The sequence below is a fragment of the Lepidochelys kempii genome, chromosome 2, assembly GCF_965140265.1.
Source record: "Lepidochelys kempii isolate rLepKem1 chromosome 2, rLepKem1.hap2, whole genome shotgun sequence".
Taxonomy (NCBI): domain Eukaryota; kingdom Metazoa; phylum Chordata; order Testudines; family Cheloniidae; genus Lepidochelys; species Lepidochelys kempii.
The window spans coordinates 7,543,135-7,560,987 of NC_133257.1; the positions used below are offsets into that span (position 1 = coordinate 7,543,135).

At 43.1% G+C, this 17,853-nt stretch overlaps 1 protein-coding gene across 12 annotated transcripts in view; it reads left to right on the top strand.

Moving 5' to 3' along the window:
- TSNARE1 (t-SNARE domain containing 1) overlaps positions 1–17,853 on the top strand; it is a 695,747-nt gene that overhangs the window by 493,012 nt on the left and 184,882 nt on the right. For 8 of the 12 annotated variants that reach the window (XM_073329988.1, XM_073329989.1, XM_073329991.1 and 5 more), the window contains 2 exons: positions 9,504–9,963; positions 10,603–12,109. The exons of 1 other annotated variant lie outside the window; for it this stretch is intronic. In XM_073329988.1, the coding sequence (XP_073186089.1) occupies positions 9,504–9,963; positions 10,603–11,162 (1,020 nt within the window). In that variant the 3' untranslated portion in view covers positions 11,163–12,109. Of the gene's footprint in view, positions 1–9,503; positions 9,964–10,602; positions 12,115–17,853 lie in introns of those variants that run through there. 3 more of the 12 variants (XM_073329985.1, XM_073329986.1, XM_073329995.1) reach the window with 2 other exon arrangements.

Here is a 17,853-nt window from a genome sequence, read left to right on the forward strand (position 1 = left end):
GTCAAAATGATCCGGACTAACTGGAGAAATGATCTGAAGTAAACAGGATGAAATTCAATAAGGACAAATGCTAAGTACTCCACTTAGGAAGGAACAGTCAGTTGCACACATACAAAATGGGAAATGACTGGCTAGGAAGGAGTACTGCGAAAGTGGATCTGCGGGTCTTAGTGATCAGAAGCTACAGAGGAGTCAGCAGTGTAACACTTGCAAAAAAAGCAAACATAATTCTGGGCTGTATTAGCAAAACATGTAAAGTAATTCTTCCTCTCTACTGCTGATTAGGCCTCAACTGGAGTATTGTGTCCAGTTCTGGGCGCCACATTTCAGGAAAGATGTGGACAAATTGGAGAAAGTCCAGAGAAGAACAACAAAAATGATTAAAGGTCTAGAAAACATGACCTATGAGGGAAGATTGAAGAAATTGGATTTGTTTAGTCTGGAGAAGAGAAGACTGGGGGAGGGACATGATAACAGTTTTCAGGTACATAAAAAGTTGTTACAAGGAGGAAGGAGAAAAATTGTTCTTCTTAACCTCTGAGGATAGGACAAGAAGCAATGGACTTAAATTGCAGCAAGGGAAGTTTACGTTGGACATTAGGAAAAACTTGCTAACTGTCAGGGTGGTTAAGGACTGGAGTAAATTGCCTAGGGAGGTTGTGGAATCTCCATCATTGAAGATCTTTAAGAGCAGGTTAGACAAACACCTGGCAGGGATGGTCTTGATCAGAGTTTTTCAAACCATGGGTCATGGGTTGCGGCATGTAAGGTGCCAGTTCGCCTTGCTCTGGTCAGCACCGCCGACCAGGCTGTTAAAAGTCCCACCAGCGGTGCTACCCAGCTAAGGTAGGACATCAGAAGCAGCCAGCAGCAGGTCTGGCTTCTAGGCAGGGGGCCACGGGGCTCTGCGTGCCGTCCCCGCCCTGAGCAACTGGCCAATGGGAGTTAGGGAGGTGGTGCCTGCAGGTGAGAGTCACGCAGAGCCACTTGCATGCCTCCGTCTAGGAGCCAGACCTGCTGCTGGCTGCTTCTGGGGTGCAGCATGGTCCGTGGTGCACCCCGGCTGCACCGCTGACCGGGAGCCACCAGAGGTAAGTCCATACCCCAACCCTGGGCCCCAATCCCCTACCCTAGTCCTGACCCCCGCCCCCAACCTGGAACCCCTTCCAGCACCCCAAACTCCTCAACCACAACCCCAGCCCAGAGCCTTCACCCCCCAGCCCAGAGCCCTGACCCCCTCCCAGACCCCAACCCCATGCTCCAGCCCTGAGCCACCCCAACCCAGAGCCCCTCCTGTACCCCAGAGCCCTGACCCCCTTCCACACCCCTGCCCCAGCCCAGAGACCTCGCCCACACCCTGAACCCCTCATTCCCAGCCCCACCCCGCAGCCCTCTGCTCCAGCCCTGAGCCCCTCCTACACCCCAAACCCATCATCCCAAGCTCTGGTGGGTCACGGGCATCAACAATTTTCTTCAACTGTGTCCCCAGAAAAACATTTGAAAATCACTGGTCTAGATAATACATAGTCCTGCCTTGAGTGCAGGGGACTGTACTAGAAGACTTCTCGAGGTCCCTTCCAGTCCTACAATTCTATGATTGATTCCATTTCTTTTTATTATGTACTAATTATTAGTTGCCTTAAATTTATTTTTCTGACAGATGACTAGAGCACAATCTAGGTCATTGAATTCCATCATTCTCTGAAGAAAAACGAAGGAGATAAAATGCTGAGGGTGTCATAAGTGTTAGTCATTATCAGCAATGCAACATAGGGTCACATTTCCACATGAAATCTTCTGACTTCACTCCTGATCTCCAGAGGCTGGCTTTTCTCAACTTCACTGGTATTAGGAAATGAAGGTTGGTGTGGGCCTGAAATGAAATTCCAATGCACTGGACTACCACCCCCTGCTTTTCACTTACAGGAATGCTCTGTATCTTTTGGGACTATTTGATATAGACAGATCTATCAGTGGATCTGGAGGCTACCAATGAAGGGCTGGCTTCAGCATGTGCAAAAAGAGTGACTCTGGATTTTTTTTATGTTCTCTCTTTTGTCAAACAGAGGTACAGCAGGGTAAACAAAAAAGTTCCACTACTTTGTTCTGAGCTCCAGTTTTACCTTCTCAGATTCTTGAAGTCCCTTGGCATTTTGAACCTTGCAATGCAATTCATAGTTACTTGTGTTCTGATAAAGGAGTGCTACTGTTCTGAAATTTGTAGGGCAGTCTTGATTTCTATAGATTTGTCCTTGGAACCTTATTTGCCCAGCACATAAATCGACCCAAATTTATTTTGTTCATACTATGATGATGTAGTGTCATGATGCAATGAGATTGGAATGAGACTGCATTATGATATGCTGAGAAGTCACTGGAAATTGATGCCACATAATTGTTGCAATGCAATGTGAATGTAACACAGCATGATTACTTTGTCTCATGGGAATACGAGAGTGGGAGTGCTCACAGGTCAGAATCCTAACTGAGGAGTAATGGCAGACAAGTGGTAACTAATTTCTTGTGGGTTATTGCTTAGATGTGTGTGTCTGGAGAGTGAGTATGGCTGAATATGCTTCTCATTTTCGTAATTAGCACTGACTGAAAGTTTTATTTGGGGGATTTTAAAGCTGTTCTGTAGTGATTCTGTCTATGAATGTAATGGGAGCTAAATAAAAAGTCCTGACGTGGACTCAAAACATTGCAAAGGTTCTAAGCAAACTACATTAAAACAGTGATTTTTTAATTTTACAGTTAAGCATTTGTTTGAACCCCTTCCCCAAAGGTAGGTACAAAACTTTCCTACCAGCCAAAATTCCCATGGTTCCAAGTCATGACAGTCCCTTCACAAATAAATAAATCTCCCAAAATGTACTGAATTGCTAATTCATGTCTTGCTTATTCTAAATGCATCCTTTGTGTTCTCCCAGCAGTACTCCCATCATAACTCCTTTCTATTCTCCAAGCTGAAGCATTACTTCTCTGTACACACTAACACCAACCAGCCCCTTTCAAAAATCTTAGCCCCCTCCCACCCCGCAATCCACTTCCATAAGCATACACAACTGATCTCCTCACTTTCCAGGTTCTTCATTCCTCTCACATCTCATTCTCTTGATCTCCTCTCCTACCATTTCATCTCGCTCCCGATATCCCTACATCTTCCCTCTCCTCTACGAATTCTGGACTTTTCTCAATTCCCCCCTCTTTTTTTCATTGTCGGGGTTGACCCTTTGCTGCCGTCATCACAGTTACCTTGAACAGTCTGTTCACTTGCATTGACCCTACAAATTTGTTTGTCCCATTCAGGTCAAAATCCACCTTGTAAGGAATCCTATATTCATGCTCTATGGTCTGCTTCCCCACTTACTCACAAGAGTCCTTTCTAACCTTTTATTTTATTTAAAGTGAATTTAGTAATGTTGTATTGCACCATTGTGGGTTCAGCTCTGGTGGCTACAGTTTCCAGCTTAGCAGAGTGAAAGTCACCTCTGCTACTTGCTTCAGATTTATTGTCTCTTGGAACACATAAAGACATATACATACATTGAGAACTACAAGGTCTAGTTTGTTTTGTCAATTTTGTTAAAGTTACAATTAAGGTTATGAGTACCCAAGCATACAGAAATCCCATAAAGACCTACGCACAAGTTAGAAATATAGTCATACTCACATCCTTAATGATATTCTTAAGGTCTGATGTCTGCCTTGCCAATTGATCATCAGTAGAGGGATGGTTCTTGGTGCAGGTTTCCCACAGGGGACTCATTTTACCCAATCTGGGAGCCTTCTTTTCTCTTGTGATTCTGACTACACCTAACACCCTGTGCATGTGACTTGTACTCAAAATTACTCTTACAGTTAATTTTTCACAGTACCACCCATTGGTACATCTTTTCCCATAATCTTGTGGCATAGGGTCATTCTTTGGTCACTTACTTATGTCAGCATTTCTTAAGCCTATTACCTAGTATGGCTAAGCTAAAACGTACAGGCCCAAGCCTGCAGGCCTTGTGTTTCAGCCCTACTTACCTAGATACCTAATGCATACTTATCCCTTCTGACTACTGATCAATCTATTATTCTATAGTCCTACAACTTAAATCTATTTAATATACAGTTATTATATATGACATAGCATGTCAGTTAATCATAACATCATACAACACACAATAAATGAATGATAAAATGAAGTAATGATCTACACCTTCATGCCGTTCCTTGTCCACTGTTCCTGTCTACTCTCATATTTCTTTATTGTAGCAATATCTTGTGTAGTTGCAAGGTATTTTGGTATGAACAATGCCTTCTACAGTTAAACTGTATTGTGTTTTAACTTCCAATGACAAATAGGTTGGTGCAGGTGGTTCTGATAAAAACGTATGCTTTCTTTTCTGCCTGCTCCAGTGGCTGCATATGAAAGGCGGGCTGAGATTACAGGTTGGAGAGTGTTTTATTCGGAATCAGCTTCTGTCTGTATGTGTGTTTTATCTTATTGTAATGCGGCCCATTACAAAACAGCTGCTTACCATTGGAAATGGTATTCGAGTCAGCTGCAGTCCAAGTGATAAACGAGATGAGTGAATGCAGGAATTTAACCTCAGCAAGGTCTGAGCTATAACATTTATTTAAACCCATCTTTTCCTCTAAACAATGGCTCTGTGTGATCAAATATTTATTGGGATAAGGTTTATTTAGGGCTTTCAGATGGATGCTTGTGAGTGGTAAGGGGCAGTTTTTCAGGAGAATTCTGATTGCATCTAAGCATCTCTTCATTCAGACTATCAGGGGAGATGATTTCTGTAGCTAGGTGTTAGTTTAATCACCTTACTTTTTGAATCGTGGGCAGTGGTTTGTTTACAAGAAAGAAACTTTGTCCATCGCATGTTTTGGTCCAAATGATTCTATGTTTTCATGAGAGAAATGTACTGTATAGAGTGTATGGCAGGACATGTCAATGAAGCGGAGTCTGTTACCTAAGGCCAAGAGTGAATTCAGCCCGATGCATACTGGGCATAAAAACATCAGGATGCAGTAATTTTACATAAACTAAATTTCTCATGGTTGCTTATTCAGGAACATAACCTTTTGTAAGGAATGGTCATTCCATAAGCACTTAGGAGAGCTAGCAAACCAACCAGACAGCTGCAGGAAACAGATGGCTTAGTAAAGTTAGGTGTGTTGGCAAGGCCATAGTGAAGTCATTATCTCCTCAGTAGGGGGTGATTCTTTGTTTAAAATATCAGACCAGACATTCTTCATTATATTTAGACTGAACCGTTTGACTTGAAGGGAATTAGAGACAGTATTGTCAAGCTGACTCAGAACTGGAGCATTTGTGGAGTTCATGTGAGTTCATTTGCCGCTGATAGGAGTTCAGAGTTTATGCAGCATGATGTCTTACACATGTGTGACTGGGTGTGTGGTACATGTCCCCATGCATGGGTGAACATGTGTTTTTTTTCCTCATGGATATTGATGTTCAATATAGTGACTAAGCCCCTGACCCTACTTTGCTTGTCTGATATGCCCAGGTGGTCTGGAGGATATAGTACTCATTAGCTGAGGTTACACTGCCAACTCATCTTTCCTAGCAACAAACTATGGCCTGTTCCAGTGCTTTCCTAAGCAGCTGAACGTTTCCTTTTTTTGTTATTGGGCAGCTACAGGACATAGTTTGGAGAGCCCAGTCCTTAAAATCATCTCAAACATTCCTGGAAGTGCTTTATTTTAGAAATAAACCCATTAACTGTATATCATTACAAATCAATGGTGCTAACTCTTTAAAAATGTCCAATATATGTATATTTTAGCAACATGGCCATGTAGTCATACCTCCTAGTTTGTGATCTTCTCATGTCTTGTAAACTCAGTGGGATTGAGATTCACTACTATTTGAATGTGGGATCTTCCAGAAGCACAGAGCCTATTGCAACGAGTCATCTTAGGATCAGTCCTTTCCCTCGGACTCATTGCCGAACCAGTGTCCCAGCATTGAATTAAGGGCTCTGCTCCTGGAGAATGGTGCCTTTCAGATGAGATGGAAAACAAAGGTCTTGATCACTTATGGTATGAAAGAGCCTATGACAAATTTTGCAACCATAGGGGTATTAATTACCTAAGAGAGAGTATCCAGAATGCTTAAGGATCTGATTCTAATCTCACGTACACAAGCGTAACTCGGGACCAGGTCCATTGAAATCAGTAGAGTTGCACCAAGGTAGCACTGGTGGAAAAGAGAGAGGAATCAGGCCTTAGAAATCTAACCGTTTCCAGCACTGCTGGAAAGTCCTTGTGTCTAATTTTCATTTACCTTAAGATCCCCTTTCTCTGAGTGTTGTAAGTGTAATTGAGAATCAGGCCCCTTGGGTGCAACAGCAGCAGTTTACAGTATAATCCATTACTACTAATATTTGGTATATTTCTTTTGGTAACACTTTTGTACTTTGCAAGCCAATAAAGCTATTGGACCTGATTTTCATATACTCGAAGCCCCCTTTACATCACATTGGCGGTGTAAAGGAGGCTTAGGGCTTGTCTACACAAACATTTAGTTTGTGGCAAGCTGGAGTGTGAGTCTACCTAGCACTATCCTGCTGCGCACTATTTGTCCGTGTGGACTTTGCTGATGCACACTAACAGGTCCCTGGTGCACTTTGATCTATTCCCTTTTCAAAGCAGGGTGGATCAAAGCACACTAAGGAACTGTTAGTGTGCTTCAGCTTGCTGCAAACTAAATGTTCATGTAGATACACCCTGAATCTAAATGAGAGTCAGGCCCATTGACATTAAAATCCGATATTATATTTAAGCTCTTGTTCTGGTGCATCCTATTTTATATGCAAACCAGATACTTGGTGCTAAAACCTTACTAAAATCCTGATCCTGAAGCACTAAAATCAGAGGACAGATTTCCAATAACTTCATTGATGTAGGATTTTGTCTTAAATTAGATGCCTCCTTGTGATTATTGGCATCCTAAATGAGCAACATATTGAGGAACTGAAACTATTTGGTAAATATTCAAAACCAACCCCCTGCTCTAATCATATCAGAATATCAATCCATCTGCCGACCTCTGGTATCTTGTCTCTTTCATTGTTTGACACCTAGTGCTTCAGCAGGAGGTAAAATCTCCCAATAGTGCATTTAGGGCCTGATGGCAAAAGAAAGAGTCCCACTGAATTCAGTGGGATTTGGATCAGTCTTTTAGCCCGTTTGGCCCCACCTCCTGAATCATAAGATTTGATTGTTCATCTCCTAGCTTGCATAACTACAGACAGTGATATTACTGGCCATACTATTATACAGATTTTTAAAACCAACCCTAATAATTTACCAATATCAGGGAACTCCACAAGATGACTTTACAGCATAAAGAAATATTTGTTTTTATTTGTGTGAAACATACTTGTGTATCTAATAAGGCTATTGTAAGGGTAAGTGAATTAATATTTGTGGTGCTCTTTCATAAATGTGACATACTATGTTAGTGCTAAATACTCTTCATAATCGTTTTGCTATTACTACCATTTAATTTCCAGCATCCTTCTCTTTTTCATATTATGTGAAAAAAGAGGAAAACTGATTTTTTTCCCCCCTCTGATTGTTGTTAGGAAGCTGACAAATGTCATTTACTCTTGGGATAAATTTAAAATGAAAACCTGATACTTTCCCCACTTTTTAGGCAGAGGCTGAAACTTGTTTGTTAAACTAAAATCAGTGACTGCTTAGGTGTATTTGTAACACTCTTAAAATAAAACAGACCCGTTTAAATACTACTAATGTGGGTTACTTTTTTTTTTCTTTTTTGAACTTTGTGTTCTATAAAGTTTTCACAGATCCAGAGACAGTTTGGGTCAATTAAACCAGTGTAAATCAACAGTGATTCATTTGGGTCCTATTCTCCTGTCACTTGCACACGTTTCACACAAGTGTAAATTTAATTGACTTCAGTGCACAATGTTTTTCCTCTTATTTACACAATGTGTAAGTTAGAGGAGAAGCATGCCTTCCGCCCCATAATTCATTCTGTGTAACCTACAAAGCACCAGAAACTTATGTAGCCGGACACCAAACTCCTAGATGGAAATGTGACACCCTGTAGACCAGAATCAACAGTGATAAAAAGATGGTGCAAGTTACCTGTAATTAGATCAGAAAAGAGGTATAATTTGTGAAGTTTTAAAAACGAGTTCCTCGCATACAGAGGGGCCCAAAGAGAAAGCTGTGATAGGAAAAGCAGCCAACAAGGAGGTTGTAGATAATTTATCCCATTCCCTTTACCGATCCTACACCCGCTGTATCTTGAACGCTTCTATTGCTTTTCTTGCTATGTTCCCTCTCCTCTCTTGTCCCTAATTACATCCCCTTTCCTGTGACTGCCAAATTGGTGTAAGTTACAGTTACATCCGTTCCTTAACCAATTTACACCCCCTCTTACTTCATTGCATAATTTTGCACCAGGACTTTTTTGGGAGTTGCACCTGCTGTGTATAGTTCCAACAGTGTAACTGAAGAACAGACCTCTGGGAATAATTCTGCACCGGCAGGTAGTTGCACAAGATGATGTAATGGACCTGTACCTCCAGCTATTTTGTGTCACTCTAGTGCCTCAAAGCAGTTGCAAAACCCTGCATAACCGGCCAGATAAATTAGATTCACAGCAATTTTACCCCACCAGGCTATACCAGTAAATCTGGCCCCAAATATCTTTTCTGTCTCTTGTTTGCATGATTCTTATCATCTGATGCTGTTAACCTGCCTTTTTAAGCAGCCGAAACTCTAACATGCAGACTCTCGAGGCTTGTTTCTAATATCACAGTCATGTTGTAAATAAGGAGCGGCTCTAGTGAAGTCCAGGGGGTTAAACTGTTGTAAAAATGTAAGTGAGATCAGGCTCAGACTCTAGGAGCATGATTCTCCTTTTGTGTAATTTAGGAGTAACTCCCCTCAAGTCATTGGAATTGCTCAGTGTAAAACTGCTTCCAGAAAAAAAATGGGTTTTCCAGCTGTGTGTGATGTTCTGAGCCTGAGAAAGTACAGTGAGCCTGATTCTCCTCAGACCTACACCAGTTTGACTTCACTGGAGTTACTCCTCAATTATATCAGGGCTAGTGAGCGGAGTATCTGACCCAAAGCTTATTTCAACCTGTTAAAGACTGTGGCCCAGATCCTCAGCTGGTGTAAATCAGCATAACTCCATTGAAGTCAATAGAGGTACACCAATTTACACCAGCTGAGGATTTTATCCTTGTGTGTCTCCTCATTTCTGTTCCAGTGACACTCCAGTAACATCAAGCCCCCTCGTATAGCGTTTTGTTAGTCATTGTCATTGTTAGCAATGACACATCTATGTACTTTGCCACATTATGCCCCACTGCTTGAGCAGGCACTGACCAGCATCAGCGTAGCTTGTGTATTTCATGAGAATATTTCAATGTGAAGTGGTCCTGATGAGAATCCAGCATCAAATTGCCCCTTCCTGTTTCGTTTTTTGCAAGAGGAGCAGATTTAAAATGGCTGCTGGCCCCCGGAAGAGGAAGGAAAAGTTTTCTCCTGTAGAACTTGAGATTTTGGTGGCAGAGGTGACCAAAAATCACGCTAGGCTCTATGGGAGTGAGAGAGTCAACCTGAGCCAGCCAGAGAGGGAGAAGATATGGTGCAGCATTGCCAGGAAGATCAATGCTGTCGCCCGGTCCCCCAGGACCCCCCGGGACCTCCGGAGGAGATGGGATGATATGAAGAGGCGCACCAAGGAGAAGCTGGTGGAGATGAGTCGCTCAACGGGGGAGCCCAGACCTGATACTGTGGTGGTGCGGATTTTGGAAAGTCCTTTGCTTGGGCAGGAGGAGGCTATTAAAGAGGCTGAGGCCAGAGTGGTGGCAGAGGAGGAGGATGGTGGTGGTGGTGATGGTGTTATGCACACTGGTGGCCCTCACATAACTCTGGAGCTTCAGTCAGGTAAAGAGTCCTAAACAAAACCATTCATCCCATCCACACACATCAGCAGACTGGGGAAAGCTGGGGGAGGGGGAGGAGCCTTTCTCTAGAAGGTTATCTTTGGTGGCTGTGACGTGGTCTCCCCTGCAATGTTAGATTGCTACAGCCAACCTTATGGCAAGAGAGGACTCTGCAAATGAAATCTCAGATCCAAATAGGCAGAACCTCTCACACAACAGCTTTTGATTCTGGAGTCTTACATTCTCCCCCTTCCCTCCCCCCTTTCCCCCCCACCTCCGCCCCATCCTTCAGGACAGGGATGTCTCCTTGTACAGGAGCTTGGAGTTACTCAAAGGAATTCACCCTGCAGAGCAGGAAATCATCTACGGGACATGAGGAATTTTAATGTCCCAGGACCTTATCATCTAATATTTCAGATGAAACAATTACATGAGAGAGAGATCCCTCTGGTTCACAAATACAAAGCACAAGACCTATTGAGACATTCACATGCACACAGTCAAACTAATGCCCCTTTCCTGAGCTCATATGCACACCCACACAGCAGACATCATTCCTTTAGCATATTAACCAAAAAGGCTGCTTTCTGTGTTGCTAACGTGTAAAGAACTCATGTTTTGATATTTTGATCCCCCACAGATGAGGAGGAGGAAGTGCCTGGTTGCACATGGGTGCCTTTGAGGACTATTGAAATGCCTATGCCAGCTGAGACAGATGCGTTAGAGCAGCGGGGGGCACTGCACACTTCAGTTTCCTCTCCCTCCCCACCTTCCTCCCCACAGATGCAGCAGCGGGCTGCCTATGGAAGGCGGTCATCCCAGACTGCCCGGCATCCTAAGCAGAAGTACAACATCTCAGAGTTTGAGAAGCAGCTGATGGATGCTCATCTCCAGCAAAGCACCCTCTTGTCCTCCTGGTACCAGCAGCAGAGTTCCCTCATGATCCAGCAGAACCTCATCTTGGAGAACTTAGTGGAACAGAACAAGAGGCTGGCAGACAATGTCGAGTCACTCAACCGGACGCTGGAGAAGCTGGTCGACTACCAGCATCCAAGCAGGGAGACAGTACATTTTGTGCAAGACTGCACCCCTGAGACTTCTGCCCGTCTGCCCTCCCGGATAGCCAGTGGCGAGTCTGTGGGGCAGTCAGGGATCGAGGTGTTCTCGGGAATGATCTTGAAAGTCGAAGAGGAGATCTAAACAGAAACACAGAGTCTTCTCAAATGCCATTTTCATAGTTTTTAAGGACAGTTCTCTAAAACAAATACTTTTTATGATGGGTAAAAAATTCCTCATGATTTGTAGGTCACGGTAAATGCTACAGTAGCTCTTTTTTTAGAGGGTCAAGATTCTTGGGTATATTCTACATGTAGCCTTTTTTGGTTGCCCAGTATGGGACAGGATATCATTCTGTTTTATAACCAGCAGCGCTGTCCATTTATGAGAAACAATTTTGTATCAGTTCTTTTTATTGTGAAAGATATTTTCTTACATAAATCCAAACCATATAAAAATAAACTCTGTTCATATTTATCTTTACTCTTAAGAGTCTGTCCCCCGTGGATATTATTCTTTTCCGGAAACATTTTTAGGTTTAAAAAGAAAAAAAGAAGAAGAAATCATTGCTAAGGCCGTAGAACTTGAGGGCCTGATCCTGCTTCCATTGATGTGAAAGAGAAATTTGTCATTGAGATTGATGGGAGCAGGACGGAGCTCTTATTGTTATTTGGATTATGTTTGCTGATTTAATAATACTGGGTAGAGTTCTTTTATGAGCAAATAAGACAGTTTGTTTTCTAAGTATAAGCATACGGAATTCCATTTATTCCCCCTTCAGTCTATCCCGACCCTCTCACTAGCTTTGTGTTTGAAAGACACATGATATATCAATGAATGAGACATTTAGGACTGTAGGAATATAATACTCAATAATACAGTTCAACTTTGCCATCTTGCACTAATTTTATCACGAATCTCATGATATTTGTATTTTTCTGAAAGCCTCAACTCTTGGGGAATACATGAGCATCTGAGTTTTCCTTTTAAAAACCCTAAATGTCTAGTCCACATGGTTTTAGAGAAAAGACTGAAAACATAATGTGGCTCCAGAGAAAGAGAACCCTTGACTTCGGCAATAACTCATACCAAATCAGATTCAAGGTCCATGTTGTCCAGCATCCTGTCTCCAATGGAGACTAGCACCAGATGTTTTATAGGAAGGTGCAAGAAACCCCACAGTGGGGATAATCTGCCCACCATGGAGGTCTCATCCTGATCCCTAATATTTAGAGAATGGCTTATGCCACAAAGCCTGAGGCTTAATATCATCTTCCAAGCCTTTTTGTTTGCATTAAGTATTATAACTGTGGATATTCTTGTTATCCAGATCAATAGCCAATCCCTCTTCAAATCTTGCTACGTTTTTGGCCTCAACAACATCATATGACAGTGAGAGCCACAAGCTAATTATATGTTGCTTGAAAGAGTATTTCTCTTTATTGGTTTTGGGTTTGCCGCCTTTCAGTTTCATTGGACATTCCCTTGTTTTTATATTTGAATTGGTTTTCTTCCTTTCCAATACATAATCCAGTGTGAGAGTGTGAAACTGCTAGGGCACACCAAATCAGTTTATTAAGAATCATGCCACTCTCTGCTCCTGCAAAGGGTAAATTGATCTAAAATCGCCATTGAAGAAATAACCAAATCAATTCTTGGTAAGAATTAACACAGTTCCAATTACCAGACTCTTGCCAGAATCCCAGTTTTTTTCATCTAGTGCAAAGAGTTAAATCAAAAACAAATGGTGCTTGGCTATAGATCCTATATCCCAACCCCTCTGTTGATCTCAGAATCCATTTTAACATTTGCAAACCAGAAGGCAGTTATTTGAAATAGCTTGCTGCTTGGAAGGATTCACCTTCACTGAATGACTTTGGCTACATTGTGGCCTTATACACCTTTACACTCAGGCAGCTTTAAACCACTCTTAACAGTATAAAGGGGCCTTAAAGTAAGCATAAATATAGTATACACCCACTTTAAGGTCTGTTTTTGCTGTCAGAGTGGTGTAAAGGGTCCTTAGTGTCAAAGACAAGCACCCCTGTGTCTTTTATTCCCTCTTGCTCTAAAGATTATACCATTTTCTCGGGATAAGCATCTTTCAGATAGCACTATAAAATATTTTCTTTCCTTTCCTCCTGCTTCCCTTATATTCATAAAACACCCAATGAACCAAGTAAGTTCCCTCGGAGTGTAATACGCTTTAACATCAGTGCACAATAATGAAGTTTACATATTATAATTATCATTTGCTATAAAAAGCTGAAGGTTTGCATTCATCTGTACGTTTGTAATGTGTTAAACAGCAAGCACTTAACATGTCTATAAATGTAATGAATGTGTTTGAGGCGATCTTCTATTTCTGATAGTGCCCTTCTTCCCCAAGGATCACAAAGCATTTTACAACTTGCTCTGTAAACTGGACATACAGATCATTTCTACCAGCACTGAAATTTCATCCCTCTTGGAGGTGAAACACAGCAACAGTTTCAGGGTAGGTCTCCCAGTGTCTCTAATGATGGTCAGATCAGGCTCTATTAGCACACAAGCCCACTAGAAAACAGTTTAGTAAAGGAAGAAAGGAATCCAGTTGAAACAGCAGGAGGATTGACATTGACGGAATGTAATTACCCATGCTGGAGTGAGCCCAAACAGTGGTATCTCCAACAACACAGTGCCCCAGTGACTGATACAGAAGACTACCTTTTGCTGTTTCTTTCTGAAGTGTTTGGATGTGCCTTAGAAATCTCCCATTCGCGTACCCACAGGCCCCAACCCTATTTGGCATGTGAGATCACAGTGCTGCGTGGAACGTAAAGTACAGGCCATATTCAGACTATGCCACAAGCAAATAATTATCTCATGAAAAAACTTTGTAGCCAGCAGGTGTTCTGCTTTGGCTAATTTTTTTCAAGCTTAGGTCGGTACAGTGAGGGACCTAAAGCCATATTTAGGACTGGCCTGATTTTCAGCTATGCTGAGCACCTACATTATCCATTGGCTTTGGTGGGAGCTGCAGTTGATCAGAACCTCTGGAAATCATTTGTTTTGTCTCTCATTCTCCAGCTTTCTCCACAAAGGGGAGTGGGTCAGTTACGGTGCAAGCCCCCTGCACTCTTCCATAGAGCCAAGCATCAGGGGGTTTGGTTAGCCAGACCTGGCGCTTGCAGCTGTGGAACTATGGAGCAGCCAGCGACCTAGGCTGGTGAGGCATGCTGCCTGGAGAACAGCACAGCAGCTGAGGCCAGGACAGCCAGGGCACAGAAATGCTGAAGTTTTGTTGGAACACATAGGGGAGGGTTAGGAAACTTTATGCTGGACTAGATCATGGGATCATGGCCTGGAGAGGGGAATCTGGCTGCCTGGAGAGTACAGTAGGGAGGGAAAACCCCTCCTCAAAATAAGTTACTGGGAAAATAATCAACACATTTTACATCAACGAAGATTTTCAACTATGAGCAGCCAGCCATAGGTGTGTGGGATAATGTGAAGGTGCAGGGATGGGAATTAAGGGTATTATGTGACAACAGGATAAAGTAATGTTGCAGGAAGCTTAGAGGTTATTGCTCCAGCAATTAGTCCCATTCTACCGCAAAGCATATGGGACCCTGGGTGATGGTAATAATAATATCTCACAGGTTTTAATTTGTTAACATTTGTAAAGTATTTCGGGAAATTCATGTCTACATATTGCAATGATTGCTGCTTAATAGGTACCTTGATAAATCGTTAATGCAAATATATGTAAACCCAGCCACAACACTAGCAGTGTTGCCAGTTCTCATGATAGCCAGATATTTTCTTAAATCCCCAGCTTCTGGAGTCATAGGGTTACATGAGAATCTCAGCTTTCATTTTAAACAAAAAAGTAAGTTTCTAGCCCTTATCACTGCAGAGAAAAACTTGAAAACATGACCTAAGTGCTCTCTCTACATTTAAAAAAATGGAAGGCAAATTAAAAGAAATCATATTTTATTACTCTGAAAATTATCCTATCATTATTAAGCCAGTTGCATTCTATTGTGCCAACAAACACAGAAACCTTTATATTGGTCTTGGTATGTATGTTGATTTGAGAATTTTATTCTGTGCCCACTGTTTTATCACACAGATGAAAAGTTTGTTTTCTTGCAGTATGACAACTGCATTTCATTCAGTCCTTGGGTTCTTTACAGGATGGAGGGACTTCTCAAACCTGTACTGACTGGTAGATTCTCATATTGTTGTTGCTGACACTTATTCAACAAGGAGACTGTTGAGTTGGTAGCCCAAAGAAGTTCCTTTATCACTGTCATTTAGGAAACCTGGATTTGATTCATCAGCCTCTCATTTTCCACAAACCAACAAGGGATGTGAAGTCAGCCCAGGGCATTTAGAGAATGTAATATCTTGTGACATGCAGGAATGATTCCTCTTCTGCGGATGACTGGGTGACATTAATTAATGAACTCCAGAAACAGAAGAATGGCAACTGAGATTCAGTCTCTCTAAGGTACATAAGATGAAGAATAGAGGTAAATCAGCAAATCATTCAGAGTTCCAAGCCGCATGGAGAACATACTTCTTTGCCCATCTGGAAATAGGAGAATTGTTAAACATTTAGCCACATCCTGTTTCCTGGAGCAGATTGAATTCTGGATCCTGCGATAAGGAGAGGGCTTAGTTGCAGCTGTGAGTCAGTCACAGGGGATAATGTAGCACAGCTGCTCGGTTGTCCGAAAGATCAAGGACTAAGAAGTAAGAGGAAAAGGCCATCCAGTGCCAGCTGCATGGATTGGACTGTCTGAGTCAGGCGTGAGGAACACTTTGCCTGTAGGACACTTATGGGGTTGGGGGAGGGGGCAAACAATGGTGGCTCTATCTACCATGCAGATTTAATTCACATCCTTCTTAACTTTTCCTGGACACTCAGTTTGGAAACACTTTGGCTGATGCAACATAGATCAGAATAAAGCCATAAAGGCAAATTTAGTTGTATTGCTGTGAATTTGGAGTAACTTCAGTGGCCTTACACCAGAAACCTCCTGGTGTCACTGAGAGCAGAATCTGGACCACAATCTAGCCCTGGAGCTTCTTGTCCAGGGGAGCATCTCTCACTTCCTCATCAGTTCCATGCTTTGGCCTTGCTGATCGGAGAAGTAATGAAATGCCTGCAGTGTCTGCCTGGCTCGGAGGTACCATACTGCATGGCACCCACGTGCATCGATAAACGTCACCATATGCTTGCACCAGCTGCCAGAAATTATATTACTCCCGCCACATCAACCCACAGTCTCATTCGTCAACACTGCCTACAGAGAGAGAGAGAGAATGAGTGCATCCATTTTTTACTTCACTCAGGCATCCCTTGAATTTTAGCATCAAAAGCTAATTAGAACTGAACAAATTGAGGAAAGGATGTTCTTATGCAGATCGTAAACTGGCTGAGCATGCACTTTGTTTGCGTAAGTAGTGAAAATATCAACTGCATCACTTCTAAAATCCAAGAGCCAATGTTTTGCCCTTACATATACCCACACAGCTCTCATTGCAGTCAATGGGAAACAAGCATGCATCCTTAAGACAGCATTTTGTCTGAAGATTGGAAATACAGTGGTCTGTCTACTTAATGTAACTCTTCATCGCCATAGTATTTGTGCACTTTATGTGCATTAAGTAAAGAGTCCTCACAACAGCCCTGTGAGGTGGGAAAGGACCATCCCAGTTATACACCTGGAGAAAATCTGGAGCAGAGTCATAAACTGATGCTCAGTTCCTCTGACTACCAGTCTACTGCTTTAAGTGGAAATAGGGTGTAAATTTTAATGGTCAGAGTAATTAACCATTGGAATAGTTTACCCAGGTTATGGTGGACTCTCCATCACTGACAATATTAATGTGTCATTTAGAAAGGAAATCTTAAAACCAAACAATAAATTGCTCAGTGTGAATTACTGGATTACTCAGGGTATTGGTAGGGTAATATAGAGCTTTCTCTCCTTGGTCATTGCTTTAATTCTAGTCCAAATTGCTGGTAGTCCAAGAGTTCTTACCATCTGATGGCAGCCTGGCGGTAGGGTGACCAGACATACCAATAAAATTGGGACTGTGTCAATATTTAACTTTGTCCCGCATCCCGACCTATGTACAATCAGGACGTCGTTTGTCCCGATATTGTAAAGTTGCCAGGCGTCCAGTTGGTGCAGGGCTGGTAGGCTCCCTACCCAGTTCTGCGCAGCTCCCTGGAAGTGGTGACGTCTGGGGGTGTGGGCTCCGGGGGTGCTTACATCAGGCAGCTCCCCGGAAGTGTCGACATCTCCCTCTGGGTCCTAGGCACAGGGATGGCCAGGGGGGCTCTGCGTGCTGCCCCGCCATGAACGCCTGCTCTGCAGCTCCCATTGGCCAGGAACTGCAGCCAATGGCAGTTGCAGGGGCAGTGCCTGCGGGTGAGGCAGCTCACACAGCTGCCTGGCCGTGTCTCCGCCTGGAACCCAGAGGGAGACATCAAGACTTCCGGGGAGCCACCTGAGGTAAGTGCCCCGGAGCCCATATCCTCTCCTGCACCCAAACCCCCTCCCACAGTCATAAAATCATAGAATATCAGGGTTGGAAGGGACCTCAGGAGGTCATCTAGTCCAACCCCCTGCTCAAAGCACCCTGAACTCTCCCCTGCCCAACTCCCTCCCCCAGCCCTGAGATACTCCCCCCCCTCTTGCAGCCAGGGGTGGGAGCCAGGGCCATGTGCCCCTGACCTGCAGCTTCCTCGAGCGGTGTGCCTCCTTCCCCCATGGCTCCAGTGGGGCTGTTAGTCTGTGGCTCTCCCCCCCCCACCTCCCATGTTTCCCAATATTTT